We start from the raw sequence: 26,534 nt of genomic DNA, 5'->3' as shown, positions 1-26,534 counted from the left end.
GGCAACCAATCAGCACTGATGTAAAATGTATAATTTGTATACTATAAACTTATTCAGGGCACCTACGTCACTTGCACACTTCTCCACCCTTATCACTGCTTCATACAGCTAGCCCACTGTTCTAAGTTGGTGGTATAAAGAGAGCACACTGTACTTATAATATGTAAATAACTGTGGTTATCTCTGCAGGTTCGTTAATGTACCTCAATGAAGCGACTCTTCTTCACAACATCAAAGTTCGATACAGTAAAGATAAAATATATGTAAGTATCTGGCCAGTGCATTGTGTGTTTGTGTGTGGAGTGGAGCCCTATTCCTAATTTGTATATTTACACACAACAATAGTGGAAAAGCACCAATGAGGCATGAGAATATGCCAGAATATATCATATATAAAATGTATATGTACATAGGAGTATTTTTTTTTTTTGGAGAAACATATTTATTGTTTTTTTTTCACATTAATTACAAATTAGGAAAGAGTACAATTAGTTGACAATGGAAATACAAATATATTTAAGTAATATTCCTATATAACAAATATATTTAAGTTTAATTTCAGAAACCGAGAGAAATAATAACTATCATTTCTAGATTACATCAAACACAAAGGGAAAAAAGTGGGAAGGAAATATGAGGTTGGGGGAATGACAAGACAAGATTTTAAAAGATTTTAGATCTTTAGGGTCTATACTTATTCAACTTGTTTTTATATAAGCCGATTTAAAATTGAAAAAAAAAAAAACAGAGGAATAGGAGTATTTAGATTTTTCTTTTGTTTGTGATGAATACTGAAACTGCTTATTTATTAACAGAGTACAATATTGCTAACGACTAACATTTCATGAGCTCTTGCATGCTCTAAATTTTTAGTTTAGAAAGACTGAATTAAAGATACCGACATATGAGGTTTTCCTGCCCAGTTACTGAATGATCAGAACTTTAAGCAATTTGGCCATAGGGGTATCCAAAGTACAATGATTAAAAGGGCAGGCGCTTTACAGAGCACGTTCATCCCACAAGTCATCAGCCACTGATCTTTTTCATTCACTACTAGAGTGTGTGACCTCTGTCACATGCTAGTCCTATCATGAATTATCATCTGATTTGCTTCATATCTAATCTGATCTGATTGGGTGATTATTTTGAGCCGTTCAGGTGAAATGGTAATCCATTCTTTGTAACATTTTTCAGCTTGAGCAACAAGTTAAGCATTAATTGACATTTAATATGTCTCAAAAATGTTGTTCTAATCCTCAAAGCATAATTTAAATAACGGTATTACGTATATGTACAGTAAATCCACTATGCTCTCTCTCATTCCCATGCAATACAATGTCCACGAAGAGTTGAAATGTAATTTTCGGGTTGTGGTGTTTTCTAGAACATCGATTCCTTTGACATACCTTGACTAAGCTTTATACAATGTGTGGTTTAGGCGCTACATGACATTAACAGAAATATAGTGGCTATGTGAACATATAGTAAAGATAGATGTGACTATTCACTTTGTGGGTTTTTATTACCTTTGTTATAAAGGAAAACTGAAAGACCACCTTGCCCTATCCATGAAATAAAAGTAACTGCTTAGGAAGTTATTGCTGTGTGTGGTGGTTGTGGTTTGCCAGGTGAAACAGCCCCTAATGTAGCTTTAGGCATGTGATGTAATCTTTCTCCTGTTCTGTGTCTTTAAAGTTAAGCATATACAGGTCTCCTTTAACACTTACCAGCTCCGATGACAGACTTAATCTTTCATACTACTATCAAGTTACCTAATTGTGCTTAATTAATTCTGACCAAATTACAGAAGTAATCTTGCCATCTGCCAAAACAGTGACAGCTGGTATATAGGTTTGACACTGAGTACTTCCTAAGAGAAATGATCCTAATTGGCACCTAGTGTCCAAATTTGTACCTTCCTTATTCTTTTCAGTTGCTTCTCTACCGGAGTATATATGGATAATAAATTGTCCAGTGACATTCATGTCTAGTTTGTTCTCGCTGCAGAATTTTGATTCACTTTTTTTCTCTCCTCAGTTTAAGACTTTTTTTTCCTTTTTATTTTATGTAATATGCATCTTGCTGCATTTTATTTTTATTCTCAACTGATTCTTGCGGTTTGCGCTCTTTGATTTAAGGTACACACTTTCTCTAGCTCAGCAACTTCTGAAAGTTCCTTTCATGTCTTTAATATCAAACATAAGGTGCTGTATGACTGCAGGATACTAGTCTGGGATTAGAAGATTTCTTTGTGTTGGTTAAATGTCTCTCTTGTCTTTAGCAAAGTATACAAGCAAGAGAAAACACACTGCTAAATATTTGTTCCAAATAAAGGAAATGTATTTTATTGCCACACTTCGTAGTACTGCTACTATTCGTTATTATTAATAGTCACTTATCTAGCGCCAGCATGTTTCTTTGTTGTTTACAACTGGGAACAATCCGTAATTAAACTACACCAGGTAGTAACAGACAGATATTGACTTAAAATGGCCCTGCTCAAAAGTTCAAACTACCCAAAATTACGCATTTATACATAAGGATAGGTGCTACCTATTGCATAATGGACCAGCCAGACTGCAAAAGATTTAAGGCGGGCTGTTTGATCCAGTCACTTAGAAATGTTTGTCAATGGCAATTTGAAAGTGAAGAATGGGAACATACGGTACTTATTTTGTTTCACGGCGGCTGATATATCGGATGCGATATCGGCCGATATATTGGCCGATCCGATGTGATTTTTTTACCTGTTCATAACCCCACTATCCACTACGCATGGAGTTGATTTTATATAGTGTGGCGAGCCAACGAGCCCGAAGCGCGGCAAGCAGACGCGGATTACTGCGTCCACTCACTGTTGTTTCCAGTTGTAAAGTGCAATGGAATATGCTGCGCTATATAAGAAACTGTAAATAAATAATAAAGTTAGGGGTCAAGTTACACCTGGGCACAATAGTAACGGCCTTCTCCCAATTTTATTATTCTCACTTTATATAGTGTGACGAGCGCAGCGAGCCACCGAGCCCGAAGTGCAGCGAGTGGACGCGGATTACTGCGTTCGCCACACTATATAAAATATACTCCATGCGTAGTGGATAGTGGGGTTATGAACAGGTAAAAAGTTGCATCCGATATATCAGCCGCCTTGAAACTAAACAAGTACCGAACATACTGTATGCAAAGTTATGTGGGGACTTCATAGAGGGGGTGTAATTGGGCAGGATAGCTTTCAGGAGTGGATTTTTAGATTGTAACTTTGCGAGCAGTTCCCTCCTACCTCTGTCGGTTTGTTTCTACCTAGTTTGTTTTATCACTGTTGTTTCCAGTTGTAAAGTGCAACGGAATATGCTGCGCTTTATAAGAAACTGTAAATAAATAATAAAGTTAGGGGTCAAGTTACACCTAGGCACAATAGTAATGGCCTTCTCCCAATTTTATTATTCTCACTGTGTTAAAACAGCACTTTATTTTATTTTTAACTATATAGGGATAGTTACTTACTAGTAAGCCCTTTCGAAGCAAATGCTTCGAAAGCTAGTAAGGTAGCTAATGTGTCAGAGAGAAAGATGTAGTTTCTCTTGCTGCCAGTGCCAACAGTGTTTCGGTGACACACAGACACTAGACGTATATATATAGATGTAGTGTTCCTTCTAGGAATTAGAGCGGGCAGGGTGCCGCAGCACGGGGGCAGCGTAAGGGGGTCTGACCGGGCCCTCCGACGGCACTGTTTTGGGCGGTCCCGGGCCGTCAACGTTACAAAAGGGGCGCGCCCGGGCCGTGCCAGGACGCAAAGGGGTGGGCCGGTTGGCGTCGTCATGCAAAGGGGCGGGCCCAGCCGCTGGCTTCACTGAAGGGGGCGGACCCGGCCACCCGGAAGGCTGTACACTGCCGGCGAAGTGCCTGGCGTCGCCTATGTACAGCGGCGCCGGGCTTCCTTGGTCACAACAGAGGGGACAGAGGCAGGCTGTTTTAGCGGGGTGCTGCCAGAGGGGCAGGGCACATTTTGCCCTTTAAAAATCAGGCAGGGTGCAGCGCCAAGCTATAACAGCCCAGCGGGAACACTATAGATGATTAGGACAGGTCAATATTGCATACAGTACAGTAGAGTGGAAATAACTTATAGTTACTGGTTCATTTTGGACTGACAGGAATAAATCTAGTGTACAAGTGCCACCAAATGTCAAGTGGCACCCATAAGAAAATTAACCAATAAGGTCATAACTAGAACTTTGTGGACCCCATAGGCAAACCTTGAAAGCCTTCTAGAGCCCCCCAGCCTTTGTAACTACAGAATCCTATAGGGGAGAGGGGAGCTACAGACAAAGAGGGGTAAAGAGAGCGAGAATAGGGTCTTTGGGAAAAGGACCAATGTTACCAGGCCTACTTCTTATTCTGGCTGCCTGCATTGTAGGTTGTACTTAATTTACATCTGTATATAAAAAAATATTTTGTTCAATTATTTAAGTGGTCTCTTATAAAATATAATTAATTTTTTCTTTTTCTTTTGTAGACTTATGTGGCCAACATTTTGATTGCAGTAAACCCATATTTTGATGTCCCAAAACTTTATACTTCAGATTTCATTAAAACATACCAGGGTAAATCTCTAGGAACTTTGCCACCACATGTCTACGCAATAGGTAGGAAACATTTCATTAATGCTAACTTTATGGTATTTCCATGATATAAAGTGTGTATGTGTATAAAAGTGCCCACACACAATGTGATGTGCTCTGTGCCTTTTGTACTAGATCTCATTGCATCTAGTTCAAAATGTATATAATATGTTACAACAGCATGCATTTGGAACTAGATGCTGCACATACTTTTTGTACTTTGAGATGTGACGTGTGTGGGAGAGCACATCGCAAGGCGAAAACACACCATATGTGGGCAGCTCAAGTTCTATAAATTCTTGTTGTTATTTGTGGGTTTGTTTGTCTGTTTTTTCTAAATATGTTACTAGTGTATGTAGGATTTTTGTTAAGGTACCTCTCTCGACACACATAAACTATTGTTTCCTCTTTACTATTAAGAATGTCCAACGGTGCAAGGAAGTAATTGAAATGGTAACTTCTCTGCTTCCACCGCCATTGTAAAATCTGGAAACATGTTTTCTTATTTCTTACACATATTGTAATATCTGGGATAGACTTTATAAATGTTGGGGTTATCCTATTTCCTTGTCCTACAAAGCTGTCTAGATACCATAAAACACACATATAAAAGGCATTCCTAACACACTCTCTATCTGTGCATACCTGTGTTCTCGCATCCATGTTCTCCGCTCAATGAGTTGTGGCTAAAGTTATCATATTTTTTTTAAAGTGTGTTATGTGGATTGAGACACCAATTCTTTTTTTTTTAGATGTACAATGGAATCTAAAAAACACCTTTTATTAAGGCAGGCATGATAAAAAAGTGAGCTTAATGCCTTAATGTAAGCAAACTAAAGTATAGAAAATCCTACTGCAGAAAAAAATCAAAGCTCAGGGCTAAGCTATCTTATCCCATTCACTTTTTCAGAAGCACACATTAAGTAAATAACTTCTGATAGTTGGAATTGCTGGAGCATTAAAGTGTTTCTTATTACAATATATTTTGTTCCAGCTGATAAGGCCTTCCGAGACATGAAGGTTTTGAAGATGAGCCAATCAATCATAGTGTCTGGAGAGTCCGGAGCCGGCAAGACAGAAAACACGAAGTTTGTTCTGAGGTCTGTATACAGTGATTGAAATTGTTTTCTACTGTTCATATTATATTCCAGTCTGCTTGTTTTTATTTACATTTTGAACTGTTCTTGTCTATGAATTTTAAAATAAACCAATAATAATATATCATCATTTGGGGCAGTACGGATGGCGAAATGGTTAGCATTACTGCCTCACACCACTGAGGTCATGAAATCGATTCCCACCATGGCCCTAACTGTGTGGAGTTTGTATATTCTCCCTGTACTTGCGTGGGTTTCCTCGGGGTACTAATCAAATTACATTTTAATATATGGTACTGTTAGATTTCACATACAATAAAAATTCAGATTTCTCAAGTCTAAATAATATTTTTTTTTAGATTTTGTAGTGTTTGCATACCTTGTTCAAAAGTTATGTCATTTTTACATAGTGTGATTGTAGATGGTCATTTTGAACATAGTGACCTATAGAATTGGATCTTGCAAGAAAGGCACAATATCCAATTCTACTGAATTTGATTTGGTAGGTTAGATTGAAGACCATCGTCATCATCACCACCACACCTGTGGTGACATCATTTGACTGGAAAGTGCAGGTGAACAAAGCATTGCTTTCATTCTGTTTGGCTAGTGTTATGCCTCTCATTTTGGCCAAGATGGTCAGTCTTATAGTTGGTGGCTATGCCAATTATAATGATTCTAGTTATAATGTTTTTCTTGACTTTAGTCCAAGAGCTCATGATACTATCCATTAAAAGGTGTTAAAAAAATCCTTATACAATTATCTGTACCTTTTTAAAGACACATTTCCAAAAATATAAACTGTATTCAGGCTGAAATAATTGGCATGGGTGATGTTACATGAATTTTTGTACTGTCAGAGTTCTCCAATCTGAGTCTTCAGAGATTAGCAGACTGATGGGGTTTTCTTGTGATGTGTATATAATGTTTTCGATTAATTAATTCTAAAGAAAAAAAAACTAGTTACGTTTTCGCCTATATTTGTACTTCGGTTTTCTTTTACAATGTGGACATATTCCTTCTGACCTATTAGGGAAAGCCTATCATAATTTTTGCCTCCTTTACTATTTTCCTGAGCTATACCATAAATCAGGCATTCCCAACCACGGTCCTCAAGGCACACCCAGAGTGCAGGTTTTAGTGATATCCAGGCTTGAGCACAGGTGACTTAATTAGTACCTGAGTGATTCTGATTAAACCATCTGTGCTGAAGCCTGGATATCACTAAAACCTGCACTGTTGGTGTGCCTTGAGGACCGTGGTTGGCAATGCCTGCCATAAATCATTTGGAAGTAACCTCCTAATTAGAGATCTGGGATTATAGCAAATCACCATTGTTTTCTAAAATTATCCATATAATTGTGAGTTATTGGAACCGTGTATTGGTCAGTACAGTTTTTTGATCACTGTGCTGTATTTACACATATAAAAGTTAGATTTTGAACTAATTTTCTACGTTATAATAAGTGTGCCCCAGAAAGACTCATTATCTGCCTTTGCTCTTGCAAGTTTTCTTCAACATCTCTTAAGGCTTATTGTCACCATTTAGACAGGCAAATTATGTTTCCCTTGGGATACTTTACATAACGCCCTGGTGAAACCAACCTCTCATAGTGACATTCACTTGTCACATTGTTACATATACAGTAGGGATATGGTTAACATCACAGCGGTCAGGCAGCCGGAGTTCATTATACTGATGCCGGCATCCCGGCTGCCCTCACAAAAATCGCGCCGGAATTCGGAATAGAAAAAGATCCTGATGTTGGATTACTGACAGGATTTCCTTTATTAGTTAGTATGCAGGGATAGCTAACTTGTGCCCCTGGAAGAGGTAATTAGTTTTAGGTACTAATGGGGGGATTTAAGGTTAGGATGAGGAGAGGGGAAGGTTAGGCTGCGGAGGGGACGGGTTAGGTTTACGCATATTCAAGGGGAAATTAGGGTCAGGATGTGGGGCAGGGGATTAGGTTTAGGTAGCGGGATGCAGGGATATGGTTAGGCATTAGTCGGGAGGGTTAGTGGGGCGGGTTAGAGTGCCTCTCAAGCTCCTGTCATCATGTTTAACCCTTTCAGGTCCAACATCTAGTCAGGCTCAACAATCCTAGTGATAGTAGCAGATCCAATGGTAAAAACAAAAAAAAAGACAATTATTAAACATTTAAACCAGACTGTTTGAAGTGCAAAAGTGGACTGCAAAATGTTAACATTAGGATGCTGGCGTTGGTATAATGAACACCGGAATACAGTATGTATCACATACAGAACTACCTGTTGAGAAACTACTTCATCAGTCAGAAGATGTAAAGATCTAAGCTTTTAAGGCAGAAACCTTTTAAGTTTGTGTTTTTGTATGTACTCTGTATACAGAGATTGTAGAAAATTGTGCACACTTTTAAAGTCAATCCATACTAGTGCTTAGTCACAATGTTAAGTATGTCGATCTCTTCAACTCCACCAAGGGTTCTTAAAAAGAGGCAGCACACCATAAATAATCCAAAGTGCTAATGTGTTTTCATAAATACTCCAATAAGCCATCCTGTTAATAGTCAAAACAAATACTAATCATACTGTATCTATGAAAAGTTGGAGGGAAGGCAACAATTATAATCCCTGGTCTGTGTGGCTGTGATTATAACTGTTGCCATGTACTCTGTATATATTATATACACGCATATCATATACTTTTTCAACCTCCCTTATGATTACATAAAAATATTTTTATCTCATATTTACACTGTTCTGTAGGTATTTGACAGAATCATATGGAACTGGGCAAGATATTGATGAGAGGATTGTAGAAGGTACAGTATGTTATTTTAACAAATAATACAAAAATAAAAAAAACTTGGTATGTAAGTCATATGTTGTACTGTTTGACATAGGAAATAAATTCGAAGAATCCTCTATCATTTCTATCAAAGAACTGTTTTGCGAAATGCCATTTTGGGATTAACACTTGGAGGCAGCTAATCATTTTTCTCAACAAGAAGCCATTCTGCATTATTTTCACAAGAAAGAAACAAGGAGTGAACACAACAAGTGAATCTATTTTTCTCTAAACGTGCTATCTATGGCGTCCCTTTAAAAGTCTTTTAAATAAAAGGCCCATCCCCAGCTGTCTTACAGAAGCTTTTCTATACTACTCTTAGAAGTATGTTATATATTGTACTTTTAGAAAGTCTCTTCTTTATCTCTAGCAGCTTTTCTTTCTTGGAACTTTTTCTATTAAGAGCTTGTTTAGCAAAGCCCGCAGTGGCTACTTGCTACGAGGAATTCAAAGAGCCGCCATTATAGTCCTTTAAATGAGTTGTTTTATTTTTCAGTCCAATTTTAAATGAGATGTGCTATGTCCCAATACCTCACAATAACTCCTCATGCCTCTTCTATGCTGCCCTCTCGGAAGGTTTATACTGTGGTTTCATGGAATACACGTCTCCCTCTGTTTCTGTGAATTAACTTTTTGTCCTTTACCTGAAATAATCCCAGAAGGGGAAAAAACGTGTTTTTAAAATATTCGCATTTGTGCTGCATTTAAATAAATGCTGAAATACATGATTTCTGTTTATTTGTGCAAAGTGTTCAGCTGATTATAGGCTTTTAATAGTTATATTCAGTTAGTGTGTGTGCTTACTTACCATTTTTAAGAAGGAAATGAATCAATAAAACATACAAAAATGTGTTTGCATCCACACAGCCAACCCCTTATTAGAAGCCTTTGGAAATGCTAAAACAGTCCGAAATAACAATAGCAGTCGGTTTGGGAAATTTGTAGAAATTCACTTCAATGAAAAAGTAGGTGCCTTTATCAATTCATCTATGTATTGTTTGTATACGAATACTTAGAAAAAGCTATTGTATATAGTAGTATAGGTCGGAATATATATGCAGTTGGTCTTCTACCTATACATTTCATTGTTCATTTATTATGCATGTTTACTCAGGGAAACTGTCACAAGCTTGATGAGCCTTCTGCTGAGTGTTTGCCACACTGATTGGGTTTTCAACAGTTTTAATAATGTGGAGAGAAAAGATCATGGGCAATGGGAACAATCTTCTCTCATTTAGAAATGGTCACTCCGATTCAGGTGTTAGAACGAATTCTTACTTTTAAAGAACAATAGAAAGAAAATGTGGGCTCACTGATATATGTTTAACCCTATTATTCAGTGACTTTCAAACAACAGAATGGTATGAATCAAGAACAGTGTTACAAGGGGACCCCTTTAATTAATTAGATGAGTGAGTGGCCAATTAATGGATTAAACGAGAAAAGGATGGGAAGGGAGGAGGTAATCAAATTTAAATAAGGGTCCAGACCACAAAAAAATAATAAAGGATCTCTTGTTCTTGTTTTTGAGAAATGTATAAATGCCATATAGATTGTACAACATATGTACAACATGTAAACTGTGTGAAAAACATGTTGATTACGGTACTTATTTCTTAAAAAACATCATTGTAAGAAATTAAATTGCCACTGCATATCTAATTACCTAAGTCCACACTTGCTCGGATTGCAGACCTAATTCAGATCTGACAGCAAGACAAATTTGTTCTCAAAATGGGCAGAACCATGTGCACTGCAGGTGTGGCAGATGGAACAAGTGCAGAGAGATTTAGGGGGGTATTTAATGTCAGGGGCACGGCTGTCAAGCAAGCTCGACAGCCGTGCCCCTGTCCCGTTCTCGCTTTGCTCGAGTTGAGCTCGGCAGTCGGGATTCAATGTCCCGGCCGCCGAGCGCGAGAAAGGGGTGTGGCCGCAAGTTGAGGGCGGAAATAGACGAGCTCCGGCCGGGAGCTCGCCTATTTCCGGCTTTTCTTGGCAGAACGAGCCCGACAGCTTGTGATGTCGGGCTCGTTCTGCCGAGAACCCCTGTTCAATGCTGTCGGGGAAGACAGCATTGAATAGGGCCCCGCAGCCATCCCCCCCCATCGGGAGAAGACTGCGGGAGCACGCCAAACATTGAATACCCCCCTTAGATTGGGGTGACGTGTGTTCAAACTGAAATCTAAATTGCAGTATAAAAATAAAGCAGCCAGTGTTTACCCTTACCCTGTATATCTCTGCACATTTGCCCCACCTGCAGTGCACATGATTTTGCCCATTTTAAGAACAGATTTGGCCTGCGAACAGGACTGAATTTAGGCCATGCATGTAGAGGTTCTGTAAATGCATAGTTGGAAATCCCATAAATTAAGAACAATAGAGAATCTCTTCGATATTGCGATCTTACATTATCTTAATACAGAATTAGTTTTATGCTAAGTAAATGCTCATAATGTGTTGTATTAAAACTATGTAACAATTTCTGCAATATCTTTGGATGTGAAGTAAAAAAAAACATGGACATGTTTGTAATTTTAGTAGAGAGACCCGTTCAAAAGAAAATGAGATATAATGGTTTTCCTTTATTCTGTGATATTTCTCCCAAATTTGACTCCACAGTTTGAGGTGACAACCTTTAATTTTGTCAAAACTCCTCTATGATCTGCCCTTTCCAAATAAATAGGAAACAAATATTGTGTGTTCCCAAGTGTCCTGTATATAGGTTGGTATCACAGAAAATGTTATTTCAGTTCTGAGTGAGCTTTCATTTAGAAGTTAGTTCCGATAATTAGAGTAACCTTTTCTAGTAAAGTGACACAAGATTGCAGTTTTTCCTAGCACCGATGGGATCTACTGTGTAATGTGCTCCATGCTAGACTTTCTTCAATTTTTTTTTCATTCATCTTTCTTTACAGTTCCAAATAGTCTAAGGAGAGGAATTTTTTTTCTTTTTCAGTTGCAGTATATGATATCCAGTGCACAAGAAAGTGCTCTCTGTGGTGCTGAATGCCCTGTATATATTCCTGGCTGATGCCTTAGTGTCTTACTGTATACATCATGCTATTTAAATCAATGAGAATTTGAACATGAGTTCTCTGCTTTTAATTTAGCTATGTTTTTTTATATTCTCTTTTTTTCTCTACCCAGTATTCTGTTGTAGGGGGGTTTGTGTCTCACTACCTTTTGGAGAAGTCTCGTATCTGTGTGCAAGGTCAAGATGAAAGGAATTACCATATTTTCTACAGGCTGTGTGCAGGTGCCCCAGAGGACATTCGTCAAAAACTCTTCTTGAATTCCCCTGATAACTTCAGGGTATGTATAATTTGTGAGGCATTACTGACTTTACTAGTTTGTAGTCTAATAATTGGCCAGTACCCATTGAGACTGAGGTTCTATGGATCCTAAAAGGTTTCTTGTGTACTGTAATGTTGTGGGCTTCTTGCATGTCAACAAATTGCAATTTCTTTTGTTACTCCAGTCTCATACTGTTATCTTAAATTAATAAAGGAGTAGATGTTCTGAGCCTTGAAGAGCGGTAAGCGCCAACCAATCATCTGTTATTTTTGAAACACAGCCTGGAACATAGCAGTTAGTAGCTGATTGGTTTGTACTTTCTCTTGTCGCTAGATCATTTTCTAAGGCTAAGAACATCTGTCTGATAATGTTTGCATTTTTTTTAATCTGTCAAGTTTTTATTTGCTAATTTGCAAGTGGAATGTTAAATAGTCCACAATTTAGACTATACTAATATATCACTATTGCAACTCTTAATGTTGTCCTCACAATTTATATTTGGTTCCCTTTCTATTCAATATTGATTTGTTGTAGTGTCAAATGGTGCAAACGTCTTAAACTTACGCCTTAAATCTAGATGCTGCTCACTAGTTTATCACCAACCCTTTTAGTAAGTTCACCAGAGATTGCTGATGATGCAATTACACAATCTTCCTTAGCAGAGGCCAACTCTTTTGAAACCTTACTGACGGACTTCATTAAAGTTTAAAAGATGTTTTCATGTTTTTAAGGTGTCATATTTTGGCATTTCAGATCAACTTATTATAACTTAATATAAATAATAATAATGATAATAATAATAAATAATTAATATAGCTAGCTATGAAAGTAACATTGCTGTGGAAATAAGCCACTTCATTTATATAAAATGTTGAATGGAAATAAGTTAATTTGATTAAAAGTAAAGTAGAGATGAAATAGTCATAGAGCAATTTGCCATAGAAGCCCCAAACAGTTTTAATACTGTTCATCTCAAGCCTACGATATAGAAGTTATATATTTTTTTACGAGGAAATATTAATATGTGTAATACAAATGTTAGCTTATGTTCTAAAAAGTCATGTGCAGTATAGCAATTGCAATACAATCGTATCATTAATAAATGCAGATAATTGGCTTGTCAGGGGCTATCCAATGGGCCAATGTTGGCCGTAGCTTATCATGGATTTTGTTTTGCCTGCCTAAGGTAGGCGAAACACAATCCACGTAAGCAAATTCCCCAGAAATACCAGTTTCTGCAGCTGCTGAAAAACCACTGATTTCACTGAATATGTGTGTTTTCGAGGAAGGTGCTTTTTATTGGACGATCCCCATGGGTATATTAATGAAAAACATATAGATACAAGTAATATACACTTAACTTATCAGGGCTAAAGTATCTGAATTGTTTTCTTATTTTTCCAATGTAGTCTCATCCGACGAATGCACATGCAATAGAATAAATTATAGGTGTAGCCTGGTGAAGTACAGTTTAATAATACACATGACATGACAGATATAAAATCCATGGAATTCAAACACAATAAAAGACTGGTGGGGATCCTACAAATGGCTAAATATCAGACTAGTACAAGCTGGGGTGGAACTGACGGCAGTTCTTATTAGGCACAAGTGAATATCCTGGGCATATGCTGGTGCGAAGTCCCGAGGTTAAGTGTTTTATAAGGGAAATATTTTATATTAAAGTTTAAAAAAACAGCATTTACTATTTATATGCATTTCACTGTTTCAGCAGCTTTGTGTGCACACAAATTTTTGTATACCTTATATCCATTCATGATGAAAAACAGTTAAAACATCAGGAACAATAGTAAAATGAAGTTTAGTTAAGTGCTTAAATCACCGGTTCTCTGTTAGCACACTTTAAAACCAAAAGACAATGCAAGGGCACAATTGTATAATTAACACACAACATAAACAATGGTTGGTATACCATAAAATTAAAATCAAATTAGAAATATTATAAATAATACATTTTATTAGCGCACAATAAAAATCAGTCCTAATGAGGCCTTATATGTTACTATAAGGAAGCAATTCAGAGATCTTGGTATTAATTATTAATTTCCTTTCTGGCTGTTGAGCTGTTAGTAGCATCCTTAGTAGCGTTAGTTTGTTATTACCATGCAAAAAGTTCTTAAGGGGATATTCAATTCTGGCCTTTTCCATCCTACACTAGCTGCTGCAGATTCGACTAATTTAAAAGCCACATACATTCAAAGGTGTTACGCAGCTGTGACTGAAAATACAATACACAATCCAAGATGCAGATGCACACTTTTGATGCTAAGACAATAAGAGCTTTTGAATTTGTGATATAAATATCCTTCAATGAAGACTAGACCAAATAAATCCTTTTGGGCAGGATGTAGCAAGCATCGTAATTTCTATGCATCCTGCTATGCATACATATCGGCATTTGCTAAGATCTTCATGCATACAACGTAATTAAAAGACCGCTCTTGTGGTAACAGCTGTCCTTTGTGATGACATCACAACCCAGGACATCCGGGTTTAGGACCCTATCTGTGTACTTGTTGTGGAAGTGTTCTGGGAGGGATGCGCTTGATTACAGCAAGATGTGTGGCACTGCAAATATACTGGCCTGGTGGCTACAGTAACTTTAATATATATATATTTTCGATGGCTTTGGCACTCACTGCATAACAGGAATAACGATGGCCGGTGCCCTCAAAACAGCGTACACTGCGCCAGCATACACACACCGATTAATCGCATAACATTTTTGTGATTAACTGTGATTAATCACACTGATAGGCACAAAAATGCTGCTTACCTAAAATATGGTTGCCAGGGGTTCTATGCTTGTTGCCAAGGGAGATTGCATGCTGGTTGCCATAGTGGGTTCCATGCTTGTTGCCATAGTGGGTTTCATGCTTGTTGCCATAGTGGGTTCCATGCTTGGTTCCATGCTTGTTGCCATAGTGGGTTCCATGCTAGTTGCCAAGGGAGAGTGTATGCTTGTTGCCGTAGTGGGTTTCATGCTTGTTGCCAGTGGTTCCATGCTTGTTGCCAGGGGGGGGGGTTTACTTGCTTGTTCCCAGTGGGGGATTATGTGCTCCATGCCAGGGTGGGGGGGCAGGTTACTTGCTCCATACCAGGGGGGCAGGTTTCTTGCTCCATGCCAGGGAGGGGGGGTGGGGTTACTTGCCTGTTGCCTGGGGTTGCAGGTCCACAGCGCTCCCGGAATCTGCACTTCTGAGTAGCGCTGGGCACTCTGCACTTCCCTTACAGATGCTAGAGGTAAAGGAGCACCTCTAGCGCCTGTCTCCTTCACTGCGGTGGCCATATTTGGAGACTGCACCTCTGCAGCGCGCCCCCCCCCCACGTTAACTGCGATATTAACGCATTAACGTGCCCAGCACTAATATTGAACTTTTATGTAGATTGTGACATTCTAGATTAGAAAATCTGTTCTCTGTGCATAGTCAGCGGTATTTATTAGGATCAGTTGTACATTTGGGGCTGGCAACTGTGTACATTACTATAAGTGACCCCTACAATCTTCTCCTGCTGGTGGGTGCTGACTATTACTAATTAGTCAACTGAAAAGAATAGTCAGGTTTTATCATCTACACTTATAAATCCTGATGTCTAATTCTAGCAGTCTAAGAACATTACTCTCACGGAATGGTCTGATGGAAAGCGAAAAAAATATCCTCCTAAATGATTAAAATTGAAATGAAACCTATTTGACTGTGTCTCTCAGTGGGCCGCAGACTGCTAACAGAAATGTCAAGTCTATTGAATCTGCAATTACTTTAAAAGACAAATTGTAGCCAAGCCTGTGAGAAAGATGTTTAACTTTCTATTGCTGTAGATGTCTAGTGGTATATGTATAAAACTGTATTCTCCCTTTGTGCACTTTAATCCCTTGTTTTAGCACATTGTACATGATAATATGTGGATTCCTATCTTTTTTTTTTTTTTTTTATAAAGACTGGGTTCCTGTTAAATGGATCTGGATAGGGCATGTTTTGAATTATAAATGCTATAAGGCATTTCAATAATTATACCTGTTTCTAACAGCTTGTGAGTTGAATTGCTGTTAACGACTAACTGAACCTTAATCCAATTTTCCTGTCTCTTGAGAGAGCTCCCGAACCTGTATTCATAATACTGATGAATCTTTGATAATTTACTTTCATGTATAACAAAGTGACTTCCAAATGATTTTCCTATTATAATTGAAATAGAAGGATTTTTATTTCAAGCCATGTTATAAATTACGTTTTGTTATGCAAACAAGGGGCATATGTAATAGTGTCCAAGTGCGCTTAAGGTGCAGGGCGATGGCCAAACTCAAATTTTTTTTTTTAAAGCCATGCCCTGTAAATGATTTCCACTTAAAAAAAAAAAAAAAAAAGATGTGACCTCCTCTATCCGAGTTGCAGGACCGTATGGCCAGTTACAGTGTTTGGGAGATTCTTTAGTTTTCATCTTGACCCTATTATGTTATTTTGTACTAAATTATTAGTTGCCCTTTCTTTTTAAGATGTAGAAGTAGAATTATTTGAAAGATTTATTAAAATTCAGTTGTAACACTCTGTTATGTGTAACTACTTCTTCATAAATCCTATATAAGAAAAGATGACCACTTCTCCTTACATCTATGGGGTGAATTAAAGTTTTTTGGATGGCGGTGTCCACTAGATGGCGGCACCCAGCAAATAAAATTAAATGTTGCTTCATTCAGGTGTGCACAACCGCCAGCACTGACTGTTATGATTTTCCATTGTTTTGAAGGGCTGATAACTAATGTTTTTATAATTTATAAATTATGTTGCATTTCAAGTCATGCTTGTTTTTTTTTTTTTTTTTTTATACATTTCTATCTAAATTATGTATGGATAATTCCCATTTAATTGAATACAGTATGCTCTAATACTAAAAAAATATGGTTTCCATATGACCCTAAACATGCATTTGCCAACATGATTTTATTATGACAAGTGCTGATATCTTTGTGTGGAAATGCAGACCTTAACCACTCTTGCAAATACAGTATGACAATATAATGATTGTAATATTTTATATTACATATTTACTTTCTAATATGTATAATTGATTTTCTGTCTGTGCATTTCCACAGTATCTGAATCGTGGTTGCACCAGGTACTTTGCAAATAAGGACACCGATAAGCAAATTCTACAGAACCGCAAGAGTCCTGAGGTACAGTAACCACTGTGTACCATGCACATAAATGGAATGCTTGATAACAATGATTTCAATTTTCATCAGCCCTTTTACAAAAGGGTTTTAAAGGGTCTAAATGGTGGATTTATATTGCTAATAGCGTAGATTTATATTTTGACCTCCCCTCTAAAAGCCTTTAATTTCAGACCTTTACACTTGAAATGAAAATAAGTGAAGTGCCAGGAACAATCCACAGTTCTATACTTTATAGGCCTTATTTACTATGGGTAATCAGTGCACACTGCAGGACACCCTGGGGTTGTCCTTGTGCAGCAGGATAGTTTTCTAATTGCAATTCAAGTAATGTTCTCTGAGGAGAAGACGTAACAAATATACAAAGGCATCAAAGCCCAACCTTTTTGCACTGTCTATGCCTTTCTGAAACACTGCTTTATTTGGTCCAATCTATATCTTAAATTAATCGTTAAAGGGAAGTAATTATGTAGATTTAGCTTTTTATTACATTATTTCTACTGTGAAGTACAGTTTGGATTTAAGGCCCATACACACTGAGCGATTTTGAGCTGAATGCAGCTCAGTTTTTCCATTTGAGCTGCTTTCAGCTCAAAAGCCGCCCAGTGTGTATGGCTTGGTGATGAGCTGTGATTATTATTATTATTATTATTATCACCAGTTATTTATATAGCGCTTTACAGAGAATATTTGAACATTCATATTAGAGATGGGCAGGTCCGGATTTACCTGTATCTCAAAACGGGATCTTATTGGCTATATGCTGTCACATGTTTTTGCTCCAAAACATGTGACAGCTGGATAGTGAATAAGATCCCGTTTTGAGATCCGGGTAAATCCGGACCTGCACATCTGTAATGCATATCAGTCCCTGCCTCAGTGTAGTTTACAATCTATATTCCCTACCACATTTATGCATACATGCATTCATTCTAGGATTAATTTTGTTAGGAGCCAATTAACCTACCAGTATATTTTTGGATTGTTGGAGGAAACCAAAGTAAATCCACGCAAGCACAGGGAAAATATAAAAATTCCACACAGTTAGGGCCATGGTGGGATTTGAACCCATGTCCTCAGTTCTGTGATGCAGTAATGCTAACCATTACACCGTCCATGCTGCCCTATCTGATACACGCTCTTGTGTCATCGCTGGTGGCTTCCACTCATCTGCTGGTTCTACCAGCAGATGAGCAACAGGGTGGACGGCCTTCCATAATGTCCTGCTATGGAAAGCAGTCCACCCCTGCGTAAATCGCTTGGGTGATCGAAAATTGTCCAGAGTGATTTTCAGCCCAGCGATTTTCCCCATCATAGCTGTCCATACACGCTTGGAGCAAAAACACCCAATGTATATTACAGAATTACAAATGATGGGATGACAGCTAAAGACTGCTAACTCTGACTTGGTGCAAACATTAAGTTCTTTTACAGAGTGGATATTTATGTGCCCTATTTTTCCGAAAGGAGCGACCTAACAATGAGTCCTATGCACCCTTTTTTCTAATTTCAATAAACTTATTCCATAAAATATATTTTGTTACTGCTCTTCCAAATGAATCACAATGTTCCTTGTATTCTGTGTTTTACAAGTAATGTCCATACTTCTCTTCTCTGTAAAAGCAAGTGCCCGTTCATCTGCAAATGATACCAAATTACTCTTATGTGCACAGAAGTGGTGTCTTATGACACAGATATATGTTCCACTCAGCCTTACTGTGGTCCTATGTGCCCTACACACTGCCTTTACATGGCGATGTGCCCTACACACTGCCTTGTCATGACCCAATATGCCCTACACACTACCGTGCAGTTGCGCCTGCGTCCCACACACTGCCTTGCCGTGGCCCATGTGCTGTACGCATCTACTTCCCATGGTCACTGTGCTTTACACACAGCCTGTAGAATAAACAGTGGAGTCCATTTTTCCTACCAGCTGGTCCCAGTGTTGGTCACAGTGTTGTTGACAGTTTCCAAGATGCTTACAGCTTTGTCTGTTTTGCACTTGTGTTCTAAATATACTCTGTATAATTAATGTTTTGATTGTTTCTTACACCTGAGCCCTTGGCATATAACAACTATAACAACAGACATACTGTTCAGTATCAGTCCTAATTTTAAGTAGCTGTTTTGCATTGCTCTGCCTTTTTGGTTAAAAAAGTTATATATGTCATTGACCTCTGTGACTTTCTTTTGGTCCATATTTTACTACTGATCTGCAAAGCTCTGTGACGCATACACATTAACTGATTTGTTTGCTGACATAGCTTGTAAATTAATGCGAATGCCGTTTTTGTTGTTCTTGAATCACCTACTGCTCTGTTATTGCAAACAGCCAATGAAGTAAGTGTGTGTTTTTAATGGCTTGGCAGCAAGGGCAAGCTTGTTTGAAGCCATTATATTTTAATTGATCAGTAAGTGACATGTTTTTCATTGCACTCAGTTATTTCTGGATCAGAAAAATTATTTTCAAAGGCAATGATTCTAATTCATCTACACCAAGGGTGAGATTTTAATGGGATGCGATTTTTAGTAAGTTTCTGAAATCGCATTTTCTGAAATTGAGACATTTTTGAAAAAAATTACTATTCAATGAGATGCGAATTTGCAGAAAAAAATGTGATATGGTGTGAATCTTAGTCATGAAAATGTGCGAGTTTTAGGCATGAAAATGCAAATTAATGCACACGTGCGATTTGTGTAAAAAAACAAAACAAAAAAATGTTGTGGGGTCCCCCCTCCTGATCATAACCAGCCCGGGCTCAAAGAACCGGAACTAATTTCAGAAATTCAGGGGACAAAAAACACATGGGCTCCTCAAAGTTTCTAAAACCTGGTTCGCAAAATACTGGGGAAAAAATGACTAGGGGTCTCCCGTATTCTAACAACCAGCACCGGGCCCAAACAGCGAACAGGGTAATGCCAGAGCCAGGGGAAACTTTTTACATAATTTCCCCTGGGCAAAAGCATTAACCTGTGGCTGGTCAGCCCGGGCAGGGACCCTGGAGGAATGGGGACCCCCCAAATAAAGGCCCTCCCCCTCCAGAGTGACCCCTGTCCAGGCTGAAGCCCAGGGCTGTCCACCATGCCCCTTGGGCGGTGGGCACCAGGGTTAATAAATGGTGAAAAATAGATCAAACTATTGTGTATTGTTGTAGAACTACAAGTCCCAGCAAGCCTGCACCGCATGCAGGGACTTGGAGAACCACAACTTCCAGCATGCAAGGCATTAATGGACCTTTTGAGACTTATAGTCCCACAACAGTACAAATAGTTAAAACAACATACACACACATACGAGTAGTAAAAGTTTATTACATACTACAATGATCCACACATACATGGGTCCACCGTTGGCCTGTCCTCTTGTCCATGTAGAATCTATTTGGAGTTCCTGTGGAAAGAAATCATACTCCCACATTTTATTAAGACAAAAGCATGCACAGATCTCAATGATCTGTGCATGGTTCTGTCAAATTCACTTGTCAGAACCTGGTCTGTGATTTTTGGTAACGTTTACTAAAAATCGCACCCTATAAAAATTTGCAAGCTGTATACTTTATATTGGGAAAACATTTGGATGTGAATTGAAGTGTGAGAAAACTTGACAGGTCAAAATGTGCGATTATATCAGCAAAAAGTGTGATTTTATTTTTTTTGTGCAATTCGCATCCTATTAAATGTGTGATTTTTCGGAAAATGTGTGTATTCGGCAGGTTTTTGCGAACAAATGGCAAAAGTCTAAGAAAAGTCTAAGAATAGCAAAAAATTGCAATAGTCTAATAGTCTATTAAATCTCGCCCTAATAGTCATGGCAGAGCTGACAATACCATTAGCCAATCTAGTTGGTTGATTAGGACAACAAAAACGGCGAATGAGTGACCTGCTCATTAAATCCTCCTGCAACTCCTACTCCATCCCCCCTTTCGGACACTCACAAATGGGATACCAGCACTAGCAGGAAGATGTGAATGGTCTTTCAACTGCTCCTCCATATTATGCATGGATTGAGGTGGTGGGAGCCATGGGTAGAGATATAGGGGGAAATTTACTAAAGGAAATTTGTAAAAAAAATAAGTGTATTTGTATCCAGAAATACACTTATTTTTGACATTTACTATCCTGAAAATACGGCAATTCGTAGTCGTATTGATAACACATCAATACGAATACGAATTGCCGTATTTTCGGGATAGTAAATGTCAAAAATAAGTGTATTTCTGGATACAAATACACCTATTTTTTTTACAAATTTCCTTTAGTAAATTTCCCCCTTATTGTTAGCCAGCAGCTTTATTTTTTAAATGTAAATGACTGTTGTGTAAAAGTGTCTGACAGTTATTCAGCACTTAGCTGAAACGATCCTTTTTAGATTAGTAAAGTGAAAAATGTGTTTGGAAAGGATTGCATCCTTCTTTCACTGTTAGAAATGCCCCAATATTACTGGCTAACTCACTAAAGTTCCATTCTCATTCTAAACTGGCTGCTATTAGGTCATTAGCTGGTAATCTGATCATTCTGCCTTGTGTATAAACTGCTGCTGCTGCATACAACAAATGTACAATTAACTCTCCAAATTGCTTTTTTGCCTCCTTCATTATATATCAGGAAGATGAGGTATTTTTCATGTACCCTGCAATTATTTTTAGCTTAGTGTTGATGGTGTGTAGAGAAGCGTGGTGTGAATTTGCAGATGCATGACGTACAAACGGAAGCAAGTCTTGGCTTTGTAAAGTTCTCTCTGTGAGCTTCTAATACTCTGTGGTGTTTCCGCGAGCATTGCCTAATAAAGCATGCTTAAATTATCTTCCAGGATAGAGTGAGGAACTGCTCTGCATGCATATTTGTTTTATGGGTGAATGAGTACTTAAATATACATGGAACACAAATTAAAATGTCATTATATCCAAGACAACCATATGCCCATAAAGCAAAGTGTTTTTAGTTGATTTTATGCCTTCACGCTTCTACTTAATTTTATCATGAGTTTTTTATATTACTTTAGTTACTATATACTTCCTTCATAAATAGTTGCTTTGTCTAATGGGAATTCATCACTTACACATAGTGGAGACAGTCATTTTGTGGGTTGAACCTTTGCTCAATCAATCCACTAGGCTCTTGTCTCAGTGGTTTTAGTAAACATTAATTTAGCCATAAAATCACTTTCTCTTCTGTGTAGGCGATGTGTACACATTAATATTATATTTTTTACTTTTGCATGCTCAGTCTGCTTCTTAGTAACATTAGGGGGCAGTTTCAATTCAGAACGAGTCCTGATGGAAAGGCCATAAGGGTGGGTTTCCATGTTACCTTCCCCTTTCTACTTGCAGCCTGTGGGAATGCTAGTAGAATCAGGCTACAGTAACTGGTTTATACACGTACAACCCAAGTTGCTAATGACATCCTTTGTGTAATTGAATCTGCCCTGAGTGTGTTTAGAATCCTAGCTGTTCAGATCAAATATATTAATGTATTTTCTTTTATTTCCAAATCTACAGTATATATTGACCATAATATTTCTTTGTAGTACCTCAAACATGGCTCACTAAAGGATCCACTCTTAGATGACCATGGGGATTTCAATCGTATGTGCATCGCTATGAAGAAGATTGGCTTGGATGACACCGAGAAACTTGATCTTTTCCGAGTGGTTGCTGGTGTCCTGCACCTTGGAAACATTGATTTTGAAGAAGCTGGGAGCTCCTCCGGTTAGGAGACATTTTATTCTATTATTCTGTCACTGTAAATGTCATCTGAAATGATAAGAATTTGATTTGAGTCAGTAAGCACAATGTTCTTTTTAAAGTAGGAATAAATTGTACTTTAAATTGCATGTAGAAATTTGTTCTCATAAGTACACTATAGACAGAAACTAAAAGAAAAATGGGTTTTTGAAACTCTACTTTTTGACCAAATGTAAGGTTTTATTTGATTACAGGAAAATGGGTCAACCATCTGCACAGTTGATTTGTAAAGGTCTTAAAGGAACAATGAAAATGCACTGTTGTGTGACTGCAGCATTGCAGGTGTGCTGCAGAACGTCTCCTTTGTCAAGTCATTGGTGGAGTTGACAGATTGGTCACAGTTATACTGCCTTGTCACTGCACCTTTTGTTGTGATCACAGTAAGATGAGGATGATAACCCTTTCTGGGCAGGGGCTAGTTTTGCAGTGTTACTGTCCTATCCAGAACAGTAAACATGCTCTACTCTGATAGGGAAAGATATATTATATACATTATATAAACAGAAGCCGCAATAATAAGCTCTTTCGTTCAAAGCTTCAAATATTTAAAAGTCATATTTTTGTGTTCTTTTATATATTTATATATGGTTTAATGGTTTTTTTTAGAGACCTTTTTTTTTTAGAAGAACCATGCTGTGATTGTACAGCTATGAATTTGTTATACAGCTATGAGTTTCTCTCGCAGTTTGCTTGCCCTTGACTTGCTGTGTGATATTGTGGCTTTGGGTGTCAAAAGCAAGTTGCATTTTGTTGGATGTAATGAGAGCTAAGGGATTTATTTATCATTTTACTCACTGACTCAAAAAAGTTGTGTTTGATGTACTCAGGCAATAATATGACTGCAAATGGAGTTTTTCCTGGAGTCGAATGTGTACCTTGGTGATCATCTGGTGAAAGTTTTAACACTTGCTCACTGGGGGATTTAAATGGTTTTAAGCAGAGAAGGCTAGGGCAGCATGCTTTGCAGTTAGAATGTCTAATGTTGTATAATAGCTCTGCATAGGAACATTGTCAAACATTCTAAAGATTGATTGCATAGTTATAAACTTCTTGTACGTTACAGTGGCACAGTATTTAGTGTATATATTTTTTGTTATTATTGGTACTTGTTTCCTAGAACGGCGCCCAGATTTCCTACGTACGGCACCGTAGGGAAAACGCATCGCATCACATGGGCCATTATAACGGCATGCAATGCAATTTTTTAATGTAAATTTTTCGAAGGTCATTGTACCTCACTATATCGCATCGCATTGCATTGCATGTCCTGCAAAATCGCATGCGATCGCATGCAATTTTATAGGGTGTGCGATGCCGTGACATTTGGTATACAATGATATGATTGTATGTCCCCAAATTAGGTTTATTGCACCCCCCACTATCCACGCCAGCCCGAAGCGTGGCGAGGGGCTGCGGAACGCGTTCTCCGACCTTTTCATTCCCCCCCTATCCACGTCGGCGTGGAGTTGATTTTATATAGTGCGGCGAGTGCACGCGTATTACTTAACATGTATTCCGCGTCCCCTCACGGGGCTCGCTGCGCTCCCACACTATATAAAATCAACTCCACGCCGACGTGGATAGTGGGGTAATGAAAAGGTCGGAGGATGCGCTCTGCCTCCCCTCGCTGTGCTCTCCACGCTTCGGGGTGGTGTGGATAGTATAGTGGTGGTGGTGGGGGGGGTGTTAAGCCTATTTTGGGGACATACAATCATATTATTGTATAGCTAATGTCATGACATCGCACACCCTATAAAATCGCATGCGATTACATGTGATTTTGCGGCAGATACGATGGCCCGGGGCAGAGAGAGCAGTGAATAAATTACATAGGAAAATCGCATCGCACATCGCATGGCCCTAAATTGGCCCATGCGATGCAATTTTCCTACGCAGAATAGCCCACTAAGCAAATTGCTTAGTGGGCGCCATTCTAGGAAACAAGTAGCTTATTATTTATTTTGCAGTAAAAGCTTTCATAATTGTGTTGTATTTTATTACTTTTAATATTACAATTATTGCTAGATTAATCTAGAGGTTAGTAACCTTGGTATTTGTAAGCATTGCCATCTCTCAATACCTTTATTAATGTTCTGTTGTACCCCTACATGAGTCACTTTAAAACACCACGTTGCTTCCCAAAAGCTTCTAATGTCTATTACCACAATTTTCATAACTCATTGGATGGGTTCATTGTTTTTTTTTTTCATGTATAAAGTTTCTCTATTCAATGCAGTGGGTTAATGATCCCGTGCTGTTTTGTGAATTTTACAAAAGATTATCTACAATAAATCTAATAATGAATCTAAATGTGTTATAAATATAGACAGTCAATTAAATGTTCTTATCTATCTATATAGTTTATCCTGTCAAGGATATCAACAGCTGTTGAAATAGAGAATACCTTTTCGTTGTCTGAATTTATCACAACTGTATGAAAATACACTGGGGGTATATTTAAGAAGGGACAATTTGTATCTATAGATTTCGAGGTTCAGGGGCTATAACACATGTACTAACAGATTTTTTTTTTTTTTGTATATTCATTTTTAAGTCTTAGTACATCTGTGTTTTAGCACCCGAATCTCAATGAAAGTTGATGAAAATCAAATTAAGCCTGGAGAAGAGAAAAACTGGAGATAAAGTGGATATAAGGTAAAAGGAGATAAAGCACCAGCCAATCAACTCCCAAATGTCATTTTCAAACACAGTTCATTGGCTGGTGCTTTATCTCCTTTTAACTTCTCTCCACTGTATCTCCAGTTTATCTCTTCTTCAGAGTTAATACATTTACCCCAATATTTGATCTCCTGCGGTGCATAGCCTATATTTATAAAGCACCCATAAAAGGTCACTACCAATCGTTTTAAACCAAAATCCCTGGCTTTCTGCTGGTCCACTATTATACATTATCATTAATGGTTATAACCTTGGATACTTTTTTCTGCTAAAATATTTCTAATCCTTTTTAAACGTATTAATTGAGTCTGCCATCACAACTTTCTCTGGTAGAGTATTCCATAACTTAACTGCCCTTACTTTAAACCAGGCATGTCCAACGTTGGGTACTTGTGAGTTATCCGGGCTGCCGATTTTTTCATCGCGCCCGAAATCGTGGGCATCGCGATGCCCACGATTTCCCATAGACAGTAATGTTAAAAGACACGATGGACCCGATTTCCGACCCGATTTCCCATAGACAGTAATGTTAAAAGACGCGATGGACCCGATTTCCCATAGACAGCAATGTTAAAATAAAATGACAATGTGAAATTGGCCAATATGGCCATTTCACATTGGATATGTTTAAAAAAAAATGTTTCATGGCCCCCCACCACCGTTAACGCCACCCCGCTATTGACGCCAACCCAAAGCGTGGCAGGCGCAGCGAGCCCGCGAGGGGCGGCGGTACGCGTCCTCCGACCTTTTCATGCCCTACTATCCACTAGGGCGTGGAGTGAGAATAGAATAGTGTGGCGAGCGCAGCGAGCCACCGAGCCCGAAGCGTGGCGAGGGGACGCGGACACCTTCACAGGTTTCCGCGTGCCCTTGCGGGCTTCACAGGTGTCCGCGTCCCCACGCGGGGCTCGCTGCGCTCGCCACGCTTCGGGCTCGGTGGCTCGCTGCGCTCGCCACACTATTCTATTCTCACTCCACGCCCTAGTGGATAGTAGGGCATGAAAAGGTCGGAGGACGCGTACCGCCGCTACTCGAGGGCTCGCTGCGCTCGCCACGCTTCGGGTTGGCGTCAATAGCGGG

The 26,534-nt window shown here is 38.5% G+C and overlaps 1 protein-coding gene across 7 annotated transcripts in view; it reads left to right on the top strand.

Moving 5' to 3' along the window:
- MYO6 (myosin VI) overlaps positions 1 to 26,534 on the top strand; it is a 223,367-nt gene that overhangs the window by 91,240 nt on the left and 105,593 nt on the right. For all 7 annotated transcript variants that reach the window (XR_014471746.1, XM_083177172.1, XM_083177171.1 and 4 more), the window contains exons 4-11: positions 190 to 263; positions 4,511 to 4,640; positions 5,611 to 5,716; positions 8,462 to 8,517; positions 9,411 to 9,508; positions 11,691 to 11,855; positions 16,951 to 17,031; positions 22,559 to 22,739. Coding sequence is in view for 6 of the 7 variants with exons in the window: in XM_083177172.1 (XP_083033298.1) it covers positions 190 to 263; positions 4,511 to 4,640; positions 5,611 to 5,716; positions 8,462 to 8,517; positions 9,411 to 9,508; positions 11,691 to 11,855; positions 16,951 to 17,031; positions 22,559 to 22,739 (891 nt within the window). In the remaining variant the exon portion in view is untranslated. The remainder of the gene's footprint in view (positions 1 to 189; positions 264 to 4,510; positions 4,641 to 5,610; positions 5,717 to 8,461; positions 8,518 to 9,410; positions 9,509 to 11,690; positions 11,856 to 16,950; positions 17,032 to 22,558; positions 22,740 to 26,534) is intronic.

This window comes from Crinia signifera, chromosome 3, assembly GCF_055691185.1.
Source record: "Crinia signifera chromosome 3, ASM5569118v1, whole genome shotgun sequence".
Taxonomy (NCBI): Eukaryota; Metazoa; Chordata; class Amphibia; order Anura; family Myobatrachidae; genus Crinia; species Crinia signifera.
This window is presented reverse-complemented; position numbering and strand designations above follow the sequence as displayed.